This window comes from Sceloporus occidentalis, unplaced genomic scaffold, assembly GCF_023333645.1.
Source record: "Sceloporus occidentalis isolate IW3139 unplaced genomic scaffold, rSceOcc1.0.p SCAF_1, whole genome shotgun sequence".
NCBI classification, from domain to species: Eukaryota; Metazoa; Chordata; class Lepidosauria; order Squamata; family Phrynosomatidae; genus Sceloporus; species Sceloporus occidentalis.
The window spans coordinates 136,099,267-136,118,771 of NW_028316981.1; the positions used below are offsets into that span (position 1 = coordinate 136,099,267).

A 19,505-nucleotide genomic window follows, 5' to 3' on the forward strand; every position below is an offset into this window, starting at 1 on the left:
ATGATTAAGATTTTAACTGTCTGGAATTTGGACTCAGTTGATTTATGATGGAAATCTTTGAAAGCATCTTCTGGTGATGCAACATCTTAAATCATTTTGTTAATAATTTTGTTAAATATTTGTTAAACATTTTGTACATTAATGTTCTTCAGTGCACTTTCCAGAAATGTACTTGATCTGTCTATACAATTTCATGAATATTGGATTGTAGAGAGATTTTGTAGCAACACAGCTGCCATGAAAGTAGGTCCTAACAGCAAGTTGTTGGCTTCATAAACAGGATAACACAAAATAAAATCCAACCATTTTATTGTACAGTTATAGAAAACAGTCCTCTCACTGGACCAGACTCTCTCTCTTGAAAATTATTCCAAATAAATATATCTAACACAATACTGCCTGCCCTCTAAATGTGGAGGGGACTAGGAGGGAAATGAAGCTGAGGCTATTACATTCTAGACTAGAACTGTTGCAGTCAAGGTGGGAAAGAACAACCTGTAGGCCAGATTAGAAGGTATTTGCTGCTTGTAGGCTGCCACCTTGGCCGTAATGTAGAAGTTCCCTCTGGTCCCCAGTTTCTCTGAATGATGTTAGAATTTGATGTTCAAGAGACAGAAGAACATACCAGTTTCTCTCTTTCATTAATAGAAACAGAGGTAATGTAGATCCATCTGGTTATTTTGTTGGCCTTTGGAATGATACCTTAATTTGAAGATTACAAAAAGAAAAATAAATGCATTTATTATGTGTTTTAAGGAGTGCTGGGTCTGTAAATTTTATTTTGCTCTGCTGAGTTTTTGTTAAATTATGTTTCTTTTTTTTTTTTAAAGGGTTGTCAGCCCTTGCTAAGCAGAACGAAAATGCCCTCTACTCTGTATATGGATTAATTTATTTTGAGTGTCTCCAATTAAATGGCCTCTTCTAAAGAAATGTGGGTGAAAATACTGGTGAGGCCTATCTTTCTTGCATTCAGGCTATGAATGACAAAATCTTAAAAGACTGAAGGAACTGCAATGGCCACCCAGTCCAAACCCTTCTCAATTTGGGAATTTACTGCAAAAGTTCCCCTTAGAGGTGGGCATAAATCTTGATAAATATAATAACAAATTACAATCACATGATATAGCAGCATGAGATCTGGAAAGTGATTGGAAACTGGAAAAAGACTAGAACGGTGTCACACATAAAGAGATTTCTCACTGGACTGTGGATATTGCTTCATTAAGATGCTGGCAATTTTAAAAGAGTACACTTTTATCCCTCCAATGGACCGTATTGCCCAGGCTGGCTTTGGCACAGTGAATAGATACATCAGTTTGAAACTGTTTTCAGTTTATAGCATTGACAAATCCACTGAATACCCTGGAGATATTTTGATCACTTTATGTGTGGGTACAGTAATGTTTGCCGATTGAGGCATTTGAGACACAGTATTCCAGGTGAAGCATGACCAAATTAGATTTTGTTTTCAATTCTGACTTAAGGTGATCTGATGGCAAATCGTATCACAGAATTTTCTTGGCAAAATGTGTTCAGAAGAGGTTTGCCATTGCCTTTCTCTGAGGGTGAGACAGTATGATTTGTCCAATGTTACCCAGTAGGTTTCTGTGGCTCAGCATGGACTTTAACCCTGACCTCCTAGAGTCCTAATCTAGCATTGCACCATTCCAGTTCTGAAAGCAGAACAAATTGGACACAATCGTCAGTGCAATCAAGAATTTTGTTGTGTGCCTTCAAGTCATTTCTGACTTATGGCACCCGAAGGTGACCCTCTCACAGGGTTTCCTTGGCAAGATTTCTTCAGAGGGGATTTGCCTTTGCCTTCCTCTGGGGTGGAGGGGGTGACTTGCCCAAAGTCACACAGTGGGTTTCCACAGCCAAGTGTGGATTCAAACTTTGGTCTCCAAAGCCATAGTCCAACGCTCAAGACTGAAAAATGCAAATGCAATTCTAGGTTGAGAGCCAGTATGGTGTACATTGTTATGTGCCTTCAAGTCACTTCCGATTTGCCACAGCCCGAAGTAGAACCTATCACAGCATTTTCTTGGCCAGGGTCTTCTGGGGAGTTTGCAGTTGCCTTCCTCTGAGGCTGACTGTGACTTGCCCAAGGTGTCATGGCTGGACTGGGGTTCGAACCCTGGTTTGCAGAGTCATAGGTCCAAAACACACGGCAGAAATAATCCATCTGAGATCACCTTAACTGCCCTGGGTCAGTGCTAGGGAATTCTGGGAACTGTACTTTTTGTGTTTTGGACCATAGTCCGGCTCTCAAATCATTGCACCAGGCTGGCATACTATCCCTCAACCAGCCCCAATTGCCTTGGCCTTTGGGTTGCCCCATCATCACAGTGTTGCGTTGGGGAAAGGCTTCGTGCTGGGGGGGGGGGCTGGGGGGTGCTTCCACACAACTGGGCCACATTTGAGGCCATTTTAACTTCCGCTTGGATTGGCGTCTGAGCCATTTGTGGCCTCAAGCAGCAAAATGTCGGCCCTCTCGTCCTGAGGATGGCACTCAGCAAATAAATGGGGAAGGGCTGGCTGAGGCGGCTGGCTCCTGGCCGCGGGGCTTCCTGGCTGGGGCAGATGCAGCCTCGGAGGGCCTGCTAGGCCCCAACTCCGGGCAGCGGGACGGTTGCCATGGCGACAGGCCGCCTAGACCCGGCCTCACAATCTTGAGCCCCCTCCCCGCTTCCTTCTGCCGCTTGATCAGAGGCCCCGCCCCTCGTTGCCAAGGAAGTGATGTCACACAATATGGCGGCGGCTGGGCCCTAGCTGCGCTGAGGGGAGGGGGATCCGGGTGTCTCGGGGAATCGGCGTCCATCCTCCCCGGCGGGGCCTCGCCCTCGCCCCGGAACCGCTCCGGCGCCCAGAGACCGAGCCCAGGGCCGCCATGGTGGCTGTCTTTCCACGGCGCTGAGTCCACGGTCCGAGACGCAGCTGGGTTGGGTCCTCCGAGCGAGCCCCCCGCCGCCTCCGCCGCCGCCTCCGCCGCCTCGATGGAGCTGAGGGTCGGGAACCGGTACCGGCTTGGCCGGAAGATCGGGAGCGGCTCTTTCGGGGATATTTACCTCGGTGAGGAAGCGCCGCGCCCGAAGGGAGGCCAAGCAGGGAGGGAGGCCGAGGGCCCTTCGCCTTCTGTCCTCGGAAGTGAGACCCAGCTGCGTCCACACGGGAAGAATAACCCGGTTTGGCCCCGCTTTAGAGCTCCGCTCTGGGCCCCACAACAAACTCCGACTCCCAGGATTCCATAGCTAAGAGCCAGACGACAAGTTAAAGCGGTGCCAAACTGGGTTATCTCTCCAGTGTGGACGCAGCCTCACACTGCAGAAACAATCCAATTTGACAGCGCTTTAACTGCCATGGCTCAGTGCTATGGAATCCTGGGAATTGTAGCTTGGTGAGCTATTTACAGCCTTCTCTGTCAGAGAGAGCCCTGGGGCCACAACAAAGTATGATTCCCCAGAGCTCCAAGGCATGGAGCAGTGACAGTTAAAGCAGGCTCAGCCCGGATCTCTTCCGGCAGGCCTTTCCTTTCCTGAAGAGTTAGCCAGAAAGTTGGGCCACTCTGTGTCTGTGGCTTTTGCCACAGCTACTGCCTTCTTGTTGTCCTTTGAAAGGATGCTGATAAAGTATGAACTGTTCAGTTGTATTTTGGGGGGTTAGTGGGGTCAGGGGTTGTCTGTCTTAACCTGTAAGCCTCCCTGGTTGGGCTACACAGAGAGGCAGGGAATACATAAATATTGTCATTATTATGGACACAGCTGCCGTTGGTTTCCTCAGGAGTTACTCCGAATTAGGGCCCAATCCCTTCCTCATGAAAGCAGATATAAGAATGAGGGAGCCTGGCTGGTATCTTCCTTCATGACCTTCCCCAAGCAGCCAAGCAGCCAGGCCTGGGACTGGGAAATGGAGATAGATATAGAGACATTCCTTTTGATGACCAGGACTACTACGGCAGTATTACTGGCATCAACGTTGTTGGTGTAAATAAGCCCCTCTTTAAAAAAAAAGAACTTAAGAGAAGTCAAACTATTAAACGTAATGATTCATTGAAGGTGTTTTCAGCTTTTCCAAAACACATCTAAAACCCAATCTGCTCAAAAACTTTGGGTACAGCACTCAAGTTATGCCCGCCGCGTATCATTTGGCTGAATTGGCTGCCACAGGCGTATGCCGAAGGTGCACCTGGTTGGCCATCCAAAGGGAATCCAGGCAGCACTTTTAGTGATTTCAGTGGGATGCATGTCTCCATCCCATATCTTACATATCTAGTCATGAATTTGTGTCTAAATTTACTGGTGTGTTCTTGATTATGTCTGATGTTCCTCCCTTTCTGGTGGAAAGGGTGGCATAAATAAAAGTTGTTGTTGTTGTTGTTATTGTTATAAAGGCATTTGGGAGCAGAGCAGTTCTGGCTTCAAAACCCAACCGAAATGAGTTCTGGCTTCTTTAGAGTCTGGGTCTGGGCAGTATATGTACTGGGTTTTCACGGAGGAGAAATAAACATTCAAAGTGGGCCTGTGTTGGCTTCAAGGCCTCCAGGAAGTAGCTCAGTTTTACAGAGAGAATTGCCCAATTCTCTGTCTTGTTCTTGCAAAATCACCCCATTTATGGCTTGTTGTGCCTTCTGCTTCTTAAAAAAACCTTTTAAGTTAAAGGGATGGTACGCTATTTTGTTCATTCCTAGGAGAAAAATATGATTATTTTCAACCCAGTCCCCCAGTTTTGATGACAGTGTAATTGTGAATCTGAGCCAGCGGCCTGCTAACTTACATCTTAGGTGATGAATCTTTAATAAACCCCTAGGGATGTGGATTTTCTCTTGTGCCCTGTATGTGGAAAACTAGTCATGGTGTCTCCTTTCAAAGTAATAGGCTTTATGCAAAGGTAAGCCAGAGAAATATCTTGATGTTTAAATCAGTGCTGGCAAATAATTCTAGGTTCAGTCCCACAAAGGCTTTTATGCCTATGCATTGCAGTACAGTGTATACTTGAGTGACTGTAATAGGATTGCTGACTCTGCATAGTATCCTACAAGGGAGACAGCCAATCCAAGTCTATGCACCTATGTTTTAAAATATACCAATACAGTGGACCCTTGTTATATGCTGGGGTTTGGTTCCAACATCCCCCGTGTATAACAAAATCCGTGTATGCTCAAGTCCCATTAAATATAATGACATAGCAAAATGGTGTCCCTAATAAAAAAATGAAAAATCAAGGTTTGGTATTTGAAATTTATACTTTTTTTGAACATTTTCAAACCGTGTATGCTTGAATCCGTGTATAAAAAGGGCCGACTGTATATTCATATCAGGAGAAGTGAGTCCATAGCAAAAGGTTGCTATCTCTGTAGACAAAACAATAGAATGTGGATGTGTAATGACATTAAATAACTTGTGGTCTTTTTGACCTTAGCTGTCTTTCAGTAAGGGTATGAAAAATCAACTTTTCAGTGAAAGTAGCTGTACCTTGTTTCTGATCAGATGCTCATTCAGGAGACTGTGGGGGAAATTCAGTGTTCTGGAATCCTTACTGGGTGATGTGTTTGGTTCTTCCCCCGTAAATCATAAACTATTTAGACTGCGTTAAAGGATTTCCACTTGCTGCACGCTACACAGAATTATTATCAATTAAGTGTTAGTGACGTAGTGCTTCTATAACTATATTTAAGGGTATGCACCCGTCAGAATGAAGGACTGTCATTCTCCTATAATTAAAGATGTTGTGCAGATTGGAAAAACCTTGTGTATATAGTCAGAAAGGTCTTTTATTAATCTTGTCCCTAATAAAATGTTCTATCTAGCTGTCAGACCTGAAGCCAGAGGCTCAACTCAACTCAATCTACTGTAGAAAAGAAATATTAAATTTCTGTAACGATACTTTCTCTCATTTGTGCATTATTAAAGATGTGTGGCTTGGCCTTCAAAGCAGCCATTATAAATACATTTTTTTAAAATGACATATAAAGGTTTAAAAATCTGTTCAGTACAGTAGCTTTAGCAAATAACTATTTTCTCAGTTACTGTTTATTCTCTTGGTTGTCAGATTTAAGATTAGATTGAGATCTGCCAGAAAATCCATTACAAAATACTAAAGATTGTGAGACTTCTTTACAGTGCCATGTTTCTGATATTTATTAATAGTAAATATCTCATTGAAAGTCACTAACATTTCAAACTGTAGACCTGTATCTGAAATCTGACAAATCAGTTCAACCTTTTTTCATCCCAGGTATTTTCTAAAAATTAATTAATGTCTGATATTCACATGAAACTGCATAGGAATCCCGGTTTTGAATTGTCAGAACTCTTTCTGCAATGCTTTCATCTACAAATAACATTTTCCATATTTTAGTAAGGTGTTTTTATTTCGCTACTGCTGAACCAGAAGCTGTGGCACACCAGCACTATGCATTAATTAGCCAACATATTTATTTAGAGGTGGAGAATTCTGTCTTGCACTTCTTTGGTATCAATTACCAGGCTGCTTCAGTGTTTCCCAGAACCTGAACTTTAGCCAGCTTTTATTTTCTGAAGATTTGTGAGATGCTGCCCAGTCACTAAGAATTTGTTGGCAGAAAATGTGCTTACTTAACAAGGGCTTCCTCACTCAGGAATCTGTAGCAAAATATGTATGGTTGCAGATGAATCATTCTTATTCACTGCATAAAGAAGACATTAAATATATCCTGCAGTTTTGCATGATGGGTTTAATATTTTCTATACCATTATGCATTAACTATGTAGTAAATATCTAATTCTTTAAACAGCTTGCCACCTTCCTCCTTTGTAGCCCTGTATGATTACAGGATGGAAGGCTGAAAGTGGGGGGTAATGTGTGTCATAAGACAGCGTCTATAGAGAGGAAGAGTGTGTGAGACAGAATAGATGCAAATATATATTCAAAGCCACAGTTCAGAGAGCTGGAGCTGCTTTAATAGCACAGCTCTAGAGTTGCATACCTTTAGCAAAAACAAAGAAACAAATGGGAGATTTATTGGTTATGTCTTGTTGTCCTAAGTCAAGGATGAGCAAAGTACATCTCTCCAGATGTCACTGGACTCCTAACTCTTTTCAGCCTTAGCGAAATTAGCAAATGGTGAAGGGTGCTGGGAGTGGCAGTCAGGCAGTATCGGCAGGGCCTCATTTTGCTCACCTTTGCTGTAAATAGTAATCTTACTTGCCTCTTGCACAAAAGCCTTGCATGTGGTGACAAACAAGAGTAGTTTCTGTGTTGCTCACTGAGATTACCTGCGAGAGCCACCCACAATATGCTTCAGAAGGGACAGAGGACTCACTGAAATCAGCTATTGAACATGCTTAATTCAGGCAAGGTTTACCAATGATCTGGGATAATATTTAGGTGAAAATATGTTGGACTATGACTCTGGAGACCAGGGTTCGATTCCTTGCTTGAGCATAAAAAAATCCACTGGGTGATCTTGGGAAGGTCACACTCTCTCAGCCTCAGAGGATGGCAATGACAAACCCCCTCAGAAGAAAAGAAAACCCTTTGATAGGTTCGTGTTAGGATCTCCATAAGTTTAAAAAAAAATGACTTGGAGGCATGCAACAACATGAGAAAAATGCATTAATAAAGTATTTCAGCCTTTATTTTTGTTAACTATGGCGCTTTACAGACTGCCCAAAAGAGTGGTCTGCTGGCACCCGTGTTAGCTGCGTGAGGGAACTGCAGTGGACAAACCACGCGGTTCCCCAGCGCAGCAAGAAGAACCCGCAAAAAGCGAGTTCTTCTTGCTGCAGCGTCACAAGGACATCAAGATGTGCGGACGCTAGGCGTCAGTCACGTCAAAGTGGCAGCGCCCATCTGTATAGGGCACCGCCATTTTGACGCCCTCGTTACGTGCGAGGGGCAAGGCGCGTCAGGAAGCACCGCCCCTCGTGCGTAACGACGGCCCCAATAGGGCCCGTTTGGAACGCGCCTATGTTTTGTAAGATTCAAAGAAACATTTAGCTGTTTTTATGCATTCAGGGGATATTAGACTGGTGTTTTTTGTGTTATGTGTCATTGTTTTGATCGGTGACTGGGGTAGAATTTAGGTGGCCTTCCAGACATTGAAAAAGTTGTAGCCTTGTTAGAGCTGCTAGGAGCTGCAATTCAACAACATCTGGATGTGTGTACAATTCCCACCACTGTTGTATGCTACGTGCCAGACTGCTTTTTAAAACCAAGGGGACTTTCAAAGGCAATTTGTAATGCGGTATGTTGGTTACTCTTTAAAAATGGACAAAAGATGGTCTTTGCAGCCTGCCCATTAAGTTCTTTGTAAAATGATATGCAGCAAACTTCACTGTGGCAAAAGCTTTTCAGTAAGGGAAGCAAATATTCTGAAGCTTTTTCAGTTATACTTGTGCCCCCCCCCCATAGTATTAGGATTCTTTCAAATAGTCAGCATCAAATTAACAATCAGTTAGAATTGCCCATGTCATTTTATTTCTCATTTCTATGGCCTGGTACAAACGGGCCCGAAAGGGCAGGCTGGGGCAGCCTTTCTTTGCTGCATGGCTAAAAAGCGACTCCATTTTGCACCGCCACAAGCAGCCTGCAGCAGCGCGAACACATTACTGCTGTACTGCTCCATTTGGACGCAGCGCAGCAGCGCCGTCATCGCTATGCGTACCATCTATACGGCGCTGAGCAGCAATGCCTCCCTAGTCACATGCTAGGGTTGCGGAGCGTGTGGGCACTCCGCCCCAAGGCAACCCTAGCACATGACAAAAGTGTCATTTAGGGCCTGTTTGTACTGGGCCTATGTATGGTTATGAAAGCTGGACAGTGAAGAAAGCTGATAGGAGGAAAATCAACTCATTTGAAATGTGCTGGAGAAGAGTTCTACAAATACTGTGGTCTGCTGAAAAGACAAATCAGTGATTCCTAGAGCATATCAAGCCTGAACTCTCCCTAGAAGCCAAGATGACTAAACTGAGATGGTCATACTTTGGATACATCATGAAAAGAAAGGACTCACTAGAAAAGACAGTTATGCTTGGGAAGGTAGAAGGCAGTATGAAAAGACTGCATTCTAGATGGGTAGACTCAGTCAAGGAAGCTACAGCTCTGACTCTGCAAGACCTGAGCAGGGCTGTTGATGTCAAGGTGTTTTGGAGGTCACTGTAAGTCAAAGTCGACTGAACATTCACTAACAACGAGGACAAAATAATCAGGACAGGGTCTAAAATGTGTCATGTTAGTTCAATGGGGCTGTGTGTGTGTGTGTGTGTGTGTGTGTAAGCTACCAGTGCACCATAACAAATTCTCTAAAAGCAGTTGTCCCAAATTCTGCCGAAGTAGCAAAATCCACTTCTACTGTAGCTATTTTAAAATGGGCTTTTAGCCATAGTTTTTAGCTTTAAAGTATCATTTATTTTCTTTGTTATCTAATAAACAATTAGTTAGAAGTTTATTAGGTAACAAAGTAGATGTGTGGTAGAAGTATCTTTTTTAGCCATTTTAAATGCAGTTAAGCAGAAAAGCTCACAAAACATGCAGATGAAGAACAAGAATTCCCATTAAATTACAAACAAGAAAAAGAAGCAGGGTTTAATTTTAATTGGTTTTGATCTGGAAGAAGCAGCAACAAACTAACTTTTATAATATACAGTGGATCCTTCTTTTACACAGGGGTTCCATCCCTGCAGATGGCAAAAAAATTAACAGTTGCGGCACATATTATTCAATGGGGATGATGTGTTCACAGGCATGTGGTCTGCATGCATGTGCCACCAATGAATAATATAGGATATGGCGATGTGCAGTGGTCAAATCCGCAGATTGCCAACCCACCAGTACAAAGGGTCCACTGTACACACATTATTCATTCTGTAAACACTGTCTTTTGTCTGTTTTCAAATCTTACGGGTCACTCTGTGACTCTACTTTATAGGTCCTGAGAAAATGAAGTGTTAGTTCACTGTCTGTTAGACTCCTGGTTTGATAAACCATCGGTCAGATATATAATCACAGTTCTGGTTTCCATTGCATTTAGCCTGTCTTGAATTATGACACTGAATTCTCTTTTCTCCTTTAGGTACTGACATAGCAGCTGGAGAAGAGGTTGCCATCAAGTTGGAATGTGTGAAAACCAAACATCCTCAACTTCATATAGAAAGTAAAATTTACAAAATGATGCAAGGTGGAGGTAAGCATAATTTTTTATGGCAAACCATATAGGACTTATATTCCATCTATAGACTGAAAAGAAGATATAGAACAGGAACTGTCTATAAGAGAATGCACTGTCATTGTTCCTGCCACTCAGTAGGGATTTGCTGCCAAATATTTTTACTTTGTGGAATGCATTACAGCATAATCCTTAACATGTTTCCTTATAATTAAGTTTGAGTTCATCGGGCCTTACTTTTACATAAGTCTAGGTGGGATTGCGGCTTTAGTTTTCATTCTCATTGTCCCTGTATGGGAGGAGAGGGTTCTTGATTGAGAGACTGCCAGAGTTATTTCACTAAGGAATACCCAGTGATCCCTTAGGTGCTGCGCAGTTTGAATAAGATTAGGGTCAAACACGCTGCACAGTGTATCACAGATTGTATAGCCTAAGACACCTGTTACATTAGGTATAGCTCTCTTTAGGCATTTGCTGAACATAAGGGGAAGAATGGGTTCTTCTCTTTACATTATTACAAATATTCTGAATCCATATAAAACTTTGCCTGTCTTTGAATATAACATTTAAACCAAACGTTTAACATTATTGGATAACATTATTTACAGCATTCAGAAAACATTTGGAAAAATTATTTGTCCAGGACAAGAAAACTGTGGGAGCTTGACATTTCGGATATTGGCACACTGAGGTCAGGCAGCAGAGAAGATGGAGAGACTGGGCAAACACTTCTAAATTGGGAAAAATCACTTGGAACAAACTGTAATAAGACTCCAAAAAATTGCTTATAGAGTAAATAGCACCAATTAAAAGCAAGTCCATGTACAGATATACCATAGAATGCCTTTTGAATGCTAATCATTTAGGTGCAGTATAGAGATCCTTGTCTTGCATTCTAATTTGACAGCTAGTAATTTAATGTGCTTCCACCATACCACCCTGAGCATGTCTGATGTTACCTGATTTTGGAAGCTGATCAGGGTTGAATCTGATTAGTGCTTGGGGTGAGAGACCACTAGGGGAAAATCCTACCTGAAACCCTGGAGATCAATTACCGCCACTTAGAATTGGCAGTTCAGGGATAGATGGACCAGCGGTTTTACTCAATATCAGGCAGTTACCTAGAGTGAAGTTGACCAACACAATCATAGTCTGGATCCTGGTTTTTGCCTTCCTAATTGAATTCACTTACTTCTTAATGCTTGGGTAGGAGATTGATCATACTGGAGCGCATCTATGCAAGCTGTCTCAATTCCTTCCTACAGTTCTTGTTGGCCCTTAAGGAAAATATTAACTGGAATCCTGTTGAGGAGTTACAAATGCATAAGCTAGACTTTGCATTTGTAATTGTTTGGTATTCATGTTTACAACTGTGATCCTATTGCCATGATTGCAAATGCTATCCCCCAAACCTTCCTTAGCAGCAAGCAACTCCAACAAATTATTATTATTATTATTATTAATTTTATTTATACCCCGCCTTTCCATGGGTTATGATCAAGGCGGCTTACAACAATAAAATAATTAAATACAACAATGACATAACATTACATATCTCAAGCACAGCATAATAGCAATAACAATACATTTCAATACAAAAACGGCAATACAGTTTTCAATACAAGATAAAAATCAATACATGTCTCAAAACAGCCAATATTACATAACAGCAATAACGTATCCAAACAGTATTAGCCCAGCATTAATAACCAAACCCCAAGGCAAAGGGGGACGGAAGAAAGTGTCATTCCCTAATAATCAAATTACAAAAACCCCTGCACAACCCAACAAAAATTAACAGAGACTAATAATTCCCGCTCCTCCCCCCAAAAAGGCTTCCCACCCGCACAGTCGGGCGGTACTGGCGCTGATGGAGATTGCGCCTCAAGTCCTCCGGGGCATCCTCCGTTGCGCGGCGGCGTCTGGGAGCCGGCGGGCCGGCTTTTGAGGACACCGCTCCCACCGGTGCCTCCCCCTTTCCCTGCCCATGCAACTGGGCGCAGCTGTTGCCTTCTGCCGGCCAGGTGGAAGTTGCGGCAAAAGTCCTCTGGAGCGTCCTCCGTTGCGTGGCGGCGTCTGGGAGCCGGCGGGCCGGCTTTTGAGGACACCGCTCACACCGGTGCCTCCCCCTTTCCCCGCCCATGCAACCGGGCGCAGCTATTGCCTTCTGCCGGCCAGGTGGAAGTTGCGGCAAAAGTCCTCCGGGGCGTCCTCTGTTGCGCGGCGGCGTCTGGGAGCCGGCGGGCCGGCTTTTGAGGACACCGCTCCTCAAAACTGAGATCGGCAGGTGATTGGGGTGTGGCAGGGTGACATTTCCAGCCCCATTCCACCAGCGAACTGCTGAATGACAATCAGTAGCAGGACCCATATCACAATTTCTTGGCATACCATAGTTTGCTTGTAGGTTAGAGCTGGAAACGTCATCTTGCTGTGTCCCTATTTCTAGTGGAAGAGAACTCCCATCACTGGGTGCAGTTGTTGGCTGTTAAAATAGGTTTGAGGAATTGGATCAGGAGACTATGCGCAATTACATATTTGTAACTACGTTTGTGATCTTGGAGCTCAGCCATCAGGGTTTTTTTTTTTTCCTTTCTGAAAGAGAAATGTACTGTGACAGCTGTTTTTTGCAGGTGTTGGAAATGTACAAATAATCATATTTCACTTGTTCTAGTTGGTATTCCCACAATCAAATGGTGTGGTGCTGAAGGTGACTACAATGTCATGGTGATGGAATTGTTGGGACCAAGCCTTGAAGATCTCTTTAACTTCTGTTCAAGGAAATTCAGTCTCAAGACAGTCCTTTTACTTGCTGACCAAATGGTATTAAGATCTTTTGATTTGTCTGTTCAGTGGGGTGGTTTCCTAGCTATCTTGGCTTAAATTGTTTATGTTTGCTTTTTATGGTTGTGAAGTGGGGGAATCTGTGAGTCTATTCTGTTAGAGACCAGTGACAAAGGATACCAGTTAAGCTTTTTTTTTTTCTTACCAGAGCGAACAAATACTGTATACCCAATATGAAGAAAGCTTCATCAGTTATTTTTGTCACTGAGAATGTGACCATGTAGCTGTAGCAGGAAATACATTTTATCCCTTTTAAAATGTTCCTTTACCACAGAGTGGTTTTGGGGAAGAATTTGAAGTTGGTATCTCTTTGCAGGGAGGGAAACTTGCAAAATCTATACATTTCTTATGTTAGTATTTGTTATCGCTTATGGAACAGGCTAGTTTTTAAAAGAAACATCAGATCTTTAAATCAAATCATTTTTATTGTTTTTGCTCATAGACTATTACAAGACACTTTTTTGCACAGTTATGGCAGGGAAGGTTGCGCCTCCCTTTCAGCTGTAATCACTCTGTTCCCTTAAATTCCAGACAGCCTCACATCGTTGTATATGTAGTCTGGTTCCTAGAACAGGTTATTTCTTTGCTGTGCTTCAGCTGCAGGTACTGGGGCCCAGGAAGGAAACCCATTTGAGAAGCAAACTAAGATTGGTGTGTACGTGTGCATTAGTTATACTTGCAAAGTGAATTAACGAAGACAGTACTCAACACAATAAGCAAGAAAGATAGCATTTAAACCTGCCTTTGAACAGAAGTAGGAATTTATTGTTGAAGCCATGTATAAGGGACCAGTGTGTTGTTGTTTTAAAAGAGAGGTTGCATTCATTAATTCTGAAATCATGTTTTACAATTAGATAAGTCGAATAGAATATATTCATTCGAAGAACTTCATCCACCGAGATGTAAAGCCTGATAATTTCCTGATGGGATTAGGCAAGAAGGGCAACCTTGTCTACATCATAGATTTTGGGCTGGCCAAGAAATACCGGGATGCTCGAACTCACCAGCACATTCCATATCGTGAAAATAAAAACTTGACAGGAACTGCCCGCTATGCCTCCATCAACACTCATCTTGGGATTGGTAAGATGGTAGCATACTCAGTTTCAAATACATGTTTTTTATAAATGTTCTTTCAGAAAGAGATCTTGTGTATAATTTCTGTCACATGATAGTGAATCAAATGGAATATGAAAAATGGAATATGTTTTATTCCAAAGCTGATGATATTGTGTTCTTTTTTGTGTTCACTGGCATACAAAGACAAGAATCCCATTGCTGTGCACATTTTCCAGTCGCAATAGAATTCTTTATCATAAAGGAGACTTTTGTTTTGAGAGATATGAAAGCACCTTGTCTTTTACTCAGGCCTTTTATTTTGTACTAGTAAAAAGTAGTGATTATCCTTGAAGGCTATTGGATCAGTTGTATAAATTATCTCTAGCTACTGGTGGTCTAACTGTCTTTATACAGTACACCACTTCTCTGCCCTTTGTACAGGTTTAATGCAAGGGATACTTCTGGGACTGTTCGTGTAGAACGAAAACCATGGATAATCATGAATTCTATTTTTCCTACTCAGAATGCATGGCATGTTGGGTTTCTGGTGGAAGCATACTGTAAACTCACACTGGAGGACCTAGAAATGCCTAGAGAAGTGGCCCAAGACATCATTCATTTTTGGTAGGAAAAATAGGGTTTGTGTTTATTCATGGTTTTTGTTCTACACACACAGTCCTGGAACATATCCTGTGTTTTAAACAGGGTTTTACTGTACTGTGGTCTGGCTTGCCTAAGATGACTACAGGGCTCCACATATTTCCTTGCATGACTCCCCTAAGATCTCCTTAGAATTTAGAGAATATGGTGAAGCGGTCTCTGCCACCACACAAGCTAGCAAGAGAGTGCATAAGATTGATGAAAAATGATCAATTTTTTCCCAGTTCTCTAGCACAGGCACAGAGTTTGAGGATGTTGACAACCATAATTAATGGCTGGATATTAAGACAAGAAAAAACTTTCAACCTTCCAGCTAACAAGCCAGTGGATGGGTGTATCAATGAATGAACCAGTATTTCTGTAGTAATTTTGACAGGATGACCTTTGTATTCCACCCAGTTCTAAGTTAACCTTTAGGACTAATTACAGGATAAAACCTTGTTCCTTCCTGAATTATCCGCAAGCTTAAATTAACCATTTAGCCATGCAGTTTTCTTTAATATGAGCTTTTTATTGTGTTATCTGTTGCTTTAAACAGCTTTTAACCATTTCACCAGATGATAGATTCTAATGGCTCCACTCTTATACTCCTTGTAGAACAATCTCGCAGAGATGACTTGGAGTCCTTGGGCTATGTACTCATGTATTTTAACCTGGGCTCCCTCCCCTGGCAGGGACTAAAGGCAGCTACAAAAAGACAGAAATATGAACGCATCAGTGAAAAGAAAATGTCTACACCCATTGAGGTTTTGTGTAAAGGATACCCGTGTAAGTTTATTCTCTGGAATAGATTTCTTGAATTCTAAAGCTAACTTTTTTGTGAAGCTTGCTTTTAACTTGATCTTGCATCTCCTGTTACATAACATTTAACTAATGTGAATTGTGTAATCTTCACCTATAATGGTTTAATGCACATGTGTTCTCTGCATTGTTTGTAGATAACTTTCTTTTATTCCTGTATTCCTCTTCCACGTGGCAGAGAGCTACACTTGGTTTATGTATTTGTTTCTCCTACCAACATTGTTGGTTGATCACACAAATGGCCCACTGCATACATAAGAAAAACAAAGTGCACATTTGCTTGGCACACATACATGTAACATATTCATATTTGCTAGCAAGATAGGGGCTTTATTTAGTGCACACCTAGGTACTATTTTTTTTCACATTTATTTTTTATTTTTTATTTTTAAAAGGATACATACAAGACATAAAGTTAATTCTAGTATCACATAAACTATATATTGAGATCATAATCATGATGCATTATCAAACATAAATACTTCTCCAATTACTAACGTGTTTTCTATGTACCTTATGATTTTTTCCCCTTTTATTACATCCCAAATCCCCTTACCCTTTTCGCTTCCATCCCTCCCACCCTTGAACAATTAGTTTTTTCTTGACTTGTTTCTCGAGCAATATTATAATTGCATTCTTACTACTAGTGGTCGTTACCGACTTTGGTTGATATTGGTTTGTGATTTGTTATTGGTATGTTATATCATACCTCTTACATCTCTTACTATAGTACTTGGAGTTACTGTTTATAGTTGAAACATATAGAAAATCATACTTAGAGAACAAGAAAGGTCGCACACCTAGGTACTATTAACTTCACAGACTGCGTTTGGCTTTCCAGTTGGAAAACTGGAAATACTTGATTGAACTGTTTTGTCTAACAATGTTAACACCTTGAATTTTTTGTCCAAGACAGAGAAAATTGCTCTCTACTCTGGGAAAGAATAGATATTTATACTTGAATAGAATAGAGCCCTCTCCATTCCATTTTACATTGCCTCTGACTATCATTGCAGTGTGATAAAGTATTATCCAGAGTATGATATGGCCATCGTTATGAACGAGATCCCATTTTGTGTGGGGGGGACGACATTGCTTGCATCACACATCACAGTTCTGTCACTTCAGTCATTAGACAAGCACTATGGAGTGGAAAAACAGTGGGTAGATGAATCAGTGTGGTTCCTTTTCTTTGCGCTGACTTTATGATAATATGATCCGAACTTCTTATTTCAGCTGAATTTGCTACTTATCTGAATTTCTGCCGCTCGTTGCGCTTTGATGATAAACCGGATTATTCATATCTAAGACAATTATTCAGAAACCTCTTCCACAGACAAGGCTTCTCTTATGACTATGTATTTGACTGGAACATGCTTAAATTTGTAAGTGGCCATTATTACATTTTTTATAACATAGGAAAATGAAAATATCTTTGAAAGAGTTAGATCTTGCTTTGCATTAAATAATTACCCCAAAACCTAACAAGATGTCAGTATACTCTTCATGTTGAGCTATAGTTATAGAGATGCAGTAGCTGAGTATTTTTTTTCTTTTTGTAGCAATGAAGCAAGCTAATAAAAATTTTGCAAGTTAATAAAGTTTGTCTTGCTAGTTACAAGTACTGCATACTACAAATACAGGACCTCCTTAGTGTTTTTTTGAATTTGTAGGAAATGATCACTTTATGTGAGCTTTCAAAAGAGGTAAAATGGCAACTAGTGTTTCCTCTGTATAAGACTAGTGGTTAAAGCATCTGATTAAAGATGTAATCCTGTAATTAACATAAGAGTTAGCATCTTGGAACACAGCTTAATTTACTTGGAAGTAAACATGTTTAATCGAGCTTACTCTAAACCCCTGAAGGACATGGGTGGAAATGTATTTGTCTCAACACCAGCCAATAAGCTATCCAACTATAATAAGTTGATTCTGATGTGGCACTTGCCTGGTTGTAGAAGGTCCCTGTATTTTCTTTATAATCATTCTATGAGACTAAGATGGGCCACTTGCTGCCTCCAGATTCTTTTTGTAGCCTGTGGAACCCCCACAATATCCCCTAGAAGCACCTTCCCCAGAAAAAGCCGGGAACCTATATGACATATCACTTCCAGTTTTGTGCCTGCTTGCTGGCATAGGACTAGAATGGCATCCACCCCAGCACAGTTCTCTGCCTCTGTAGTAGATTAAATGGATGTCCTAGTACTGTGTAGCAGTGAAGTCAATATTGCAGACCTCTGCATGGAACTGCAGAATGACTGCTACTTGAAATGATTTAAACATCTGTGATTTTTATTACTGCAAATGCTACATTATATTTGCTGATTTACCATGAAATGGTTTAAAATTTGGGAGCCATATTACAGTGGTCCCTTCTTTTATGCAAGGGATCTGTTCTTGCAGTAAAAAATTAACAGTTTTATAATTAAAAAAAAAAACAACCCAAAAAACCCAGTGCATCTTAAAACTGAAGGTAGTCCATGGGAAGCTGGTCCATCCTGCATTTATTCAGCTGCTACATGCTTTTTCAAAAGTCTTGGGTTTTGGCATTTGTGGCATTAAAGATAGATTTCAGTACTAACAACTTTTCCTTTTCTTTACCATTGATTTTAACAGGCCAATCTGTTTTTTTAAAAAATATTTATTTCTAGTCCAGTTTCACAGTTTCAGCTCCAGCTATCTCATTTCTTTTCTAATTTCCCAGTCCTGTTAAGAGTTGGCCCTCTCTACTCACAGATTCAATCATCCATGGCTTGAAAATATTACAAAATGTATAAATTCCAAAAAGGAAAGCTTAATTTATAAATTTTATATATTGGACAACATTTTACCATGTCATTATATTTATTTTTTACTGATGTAATCCCACCTCGATCCTTGGGAGAGATGGGAAATATAAATAAACATTATTATTATTATTATTATTATTATTATTATTATTATTATTTTATTTTATTTTTGGGACTTGAGTATCAACAGATTTTGGTATCCATGGGAAGATCACATGATAAATTCACCTTAGGTTAGCCATACGTTGGAAAAGGCTGGAAGGCACACAACATCTGATTTCTCCCTTGCCGTCAGTATTATTTTCTTATATTCAGTAAAATATTGTGAAATTTAGCCATGATCTCTCATATTCGCTCAAAATATGAGAGATTATGGCTAAATTTTGGGCTACATTTCTAAATCTTTGCTAAGTACTATGTTCTCCCCAGTTCATACATATAGGGAGTCCCGTTTATGCAGCACAACTTCTTCTTCTCAATAGCTAGTCACATGTTTTCATTGACACATTGCAGATTGTAAATTCCACTTCTTCCTGCATTTTCATTTTCGTCCACATTATCATGGTTGATTATGGCGTTAAATGATTAAAGGTCATTATAAAGCTTGGTAAAAATGATGTTATTATAGTCTATTGATCTTACTGCCTTCATTGTCTTTTAATGCTGTTCAGTTATTATCTGTTTCTGAGTGATATTTTCTGCTCTTAATTGCTGTACATCTAGAATGCTATAGGAACCAGGTAATAGAGATAATTACTATTCTAATGGGATAAGAATAGCATGAAGATCTGTGTCCTTCAAGCTATATTCTTTATGATCTCTAGCAAAGATATGAACCTGTCCCCATCCATGGCCTGCAGGAAAACTTTATTACGTTCTGTAATTTGACTTTCACTATAATGGCAGGTCTTTGGCTTACGTACCAGTAGTTAATATGTGAATCTCTTGAAAGCTATTATACAGAAAAGTAGCCTTTAAACATCCATGTATTTGTATGATTCTCATTAAAATATTTAACCCCTAAGCTAGACTCTAAAGAACTGGAAGTAGTGGTCATCTTTGAAAATAACTTCCCTGGAATATTCTCCCAACCAACTTTAAGACAGTTGGTGAAATCTTCAGGAATGGCATTGAGGGCTGCAGCTGAAAGTGGAAATTTCAAAAGCTCACTGTGGATTAGTCTGTTTCTTTCCTTTCTTCCAATGCTTAGA

The 19,505-nt window shown here is 40.9% G+C and overlaps 1 protein-coding gene across 4 annotated transcripts in view; it reads left to right on the forward strand.

Moving 5' to 3' along the window:
- Positions 1 to 2,744: 2,744 nt before the first annotated feature.
- Positions 2,745 to 19,505, forward strand: part of LOC149322247 (casein kinase I-like) — a 52,509-nt gene continuing 35,748 nt past the window's right edge. For 3 of the 4 annotated variants that reach the window (XM_089537752.1, XM_089537744.1, XM_089537761.1), the window contains exons 1-6: positions 2,942 to 3,072; positions 10,052 to 10,162; positions 12,816 to 12,964; positions 13,840 to 14,068; positions 15,302 to 15,472; positions 16,742 to 16,890. In XM_089537752.1, coding sequence (XP_089393878.1) covers positions 2,997 to 3,072; positions 10,052 to 10,162; positions 12,816 to 12,964; positions 13,840 to 14,068; positions 15,302 to 15,472; positions 16,742 to 16,890 — 885 coding nt within the window. In that variant the 5' untranslated portion in view covers positions 2,942 to 2,996. Of the gene's footprint in view, positions 3,073 to 10,051; positions 10,163 to 12,815; positions 12,965 to 13,839; positions 14,069 to 15,301; positions 15,473 to 16,741; positions 16,891 to 19,505 lie in introns of all 4 variants that reach the window. The other variant, XM_089537769.1, reaches the window with a different exon arrangement.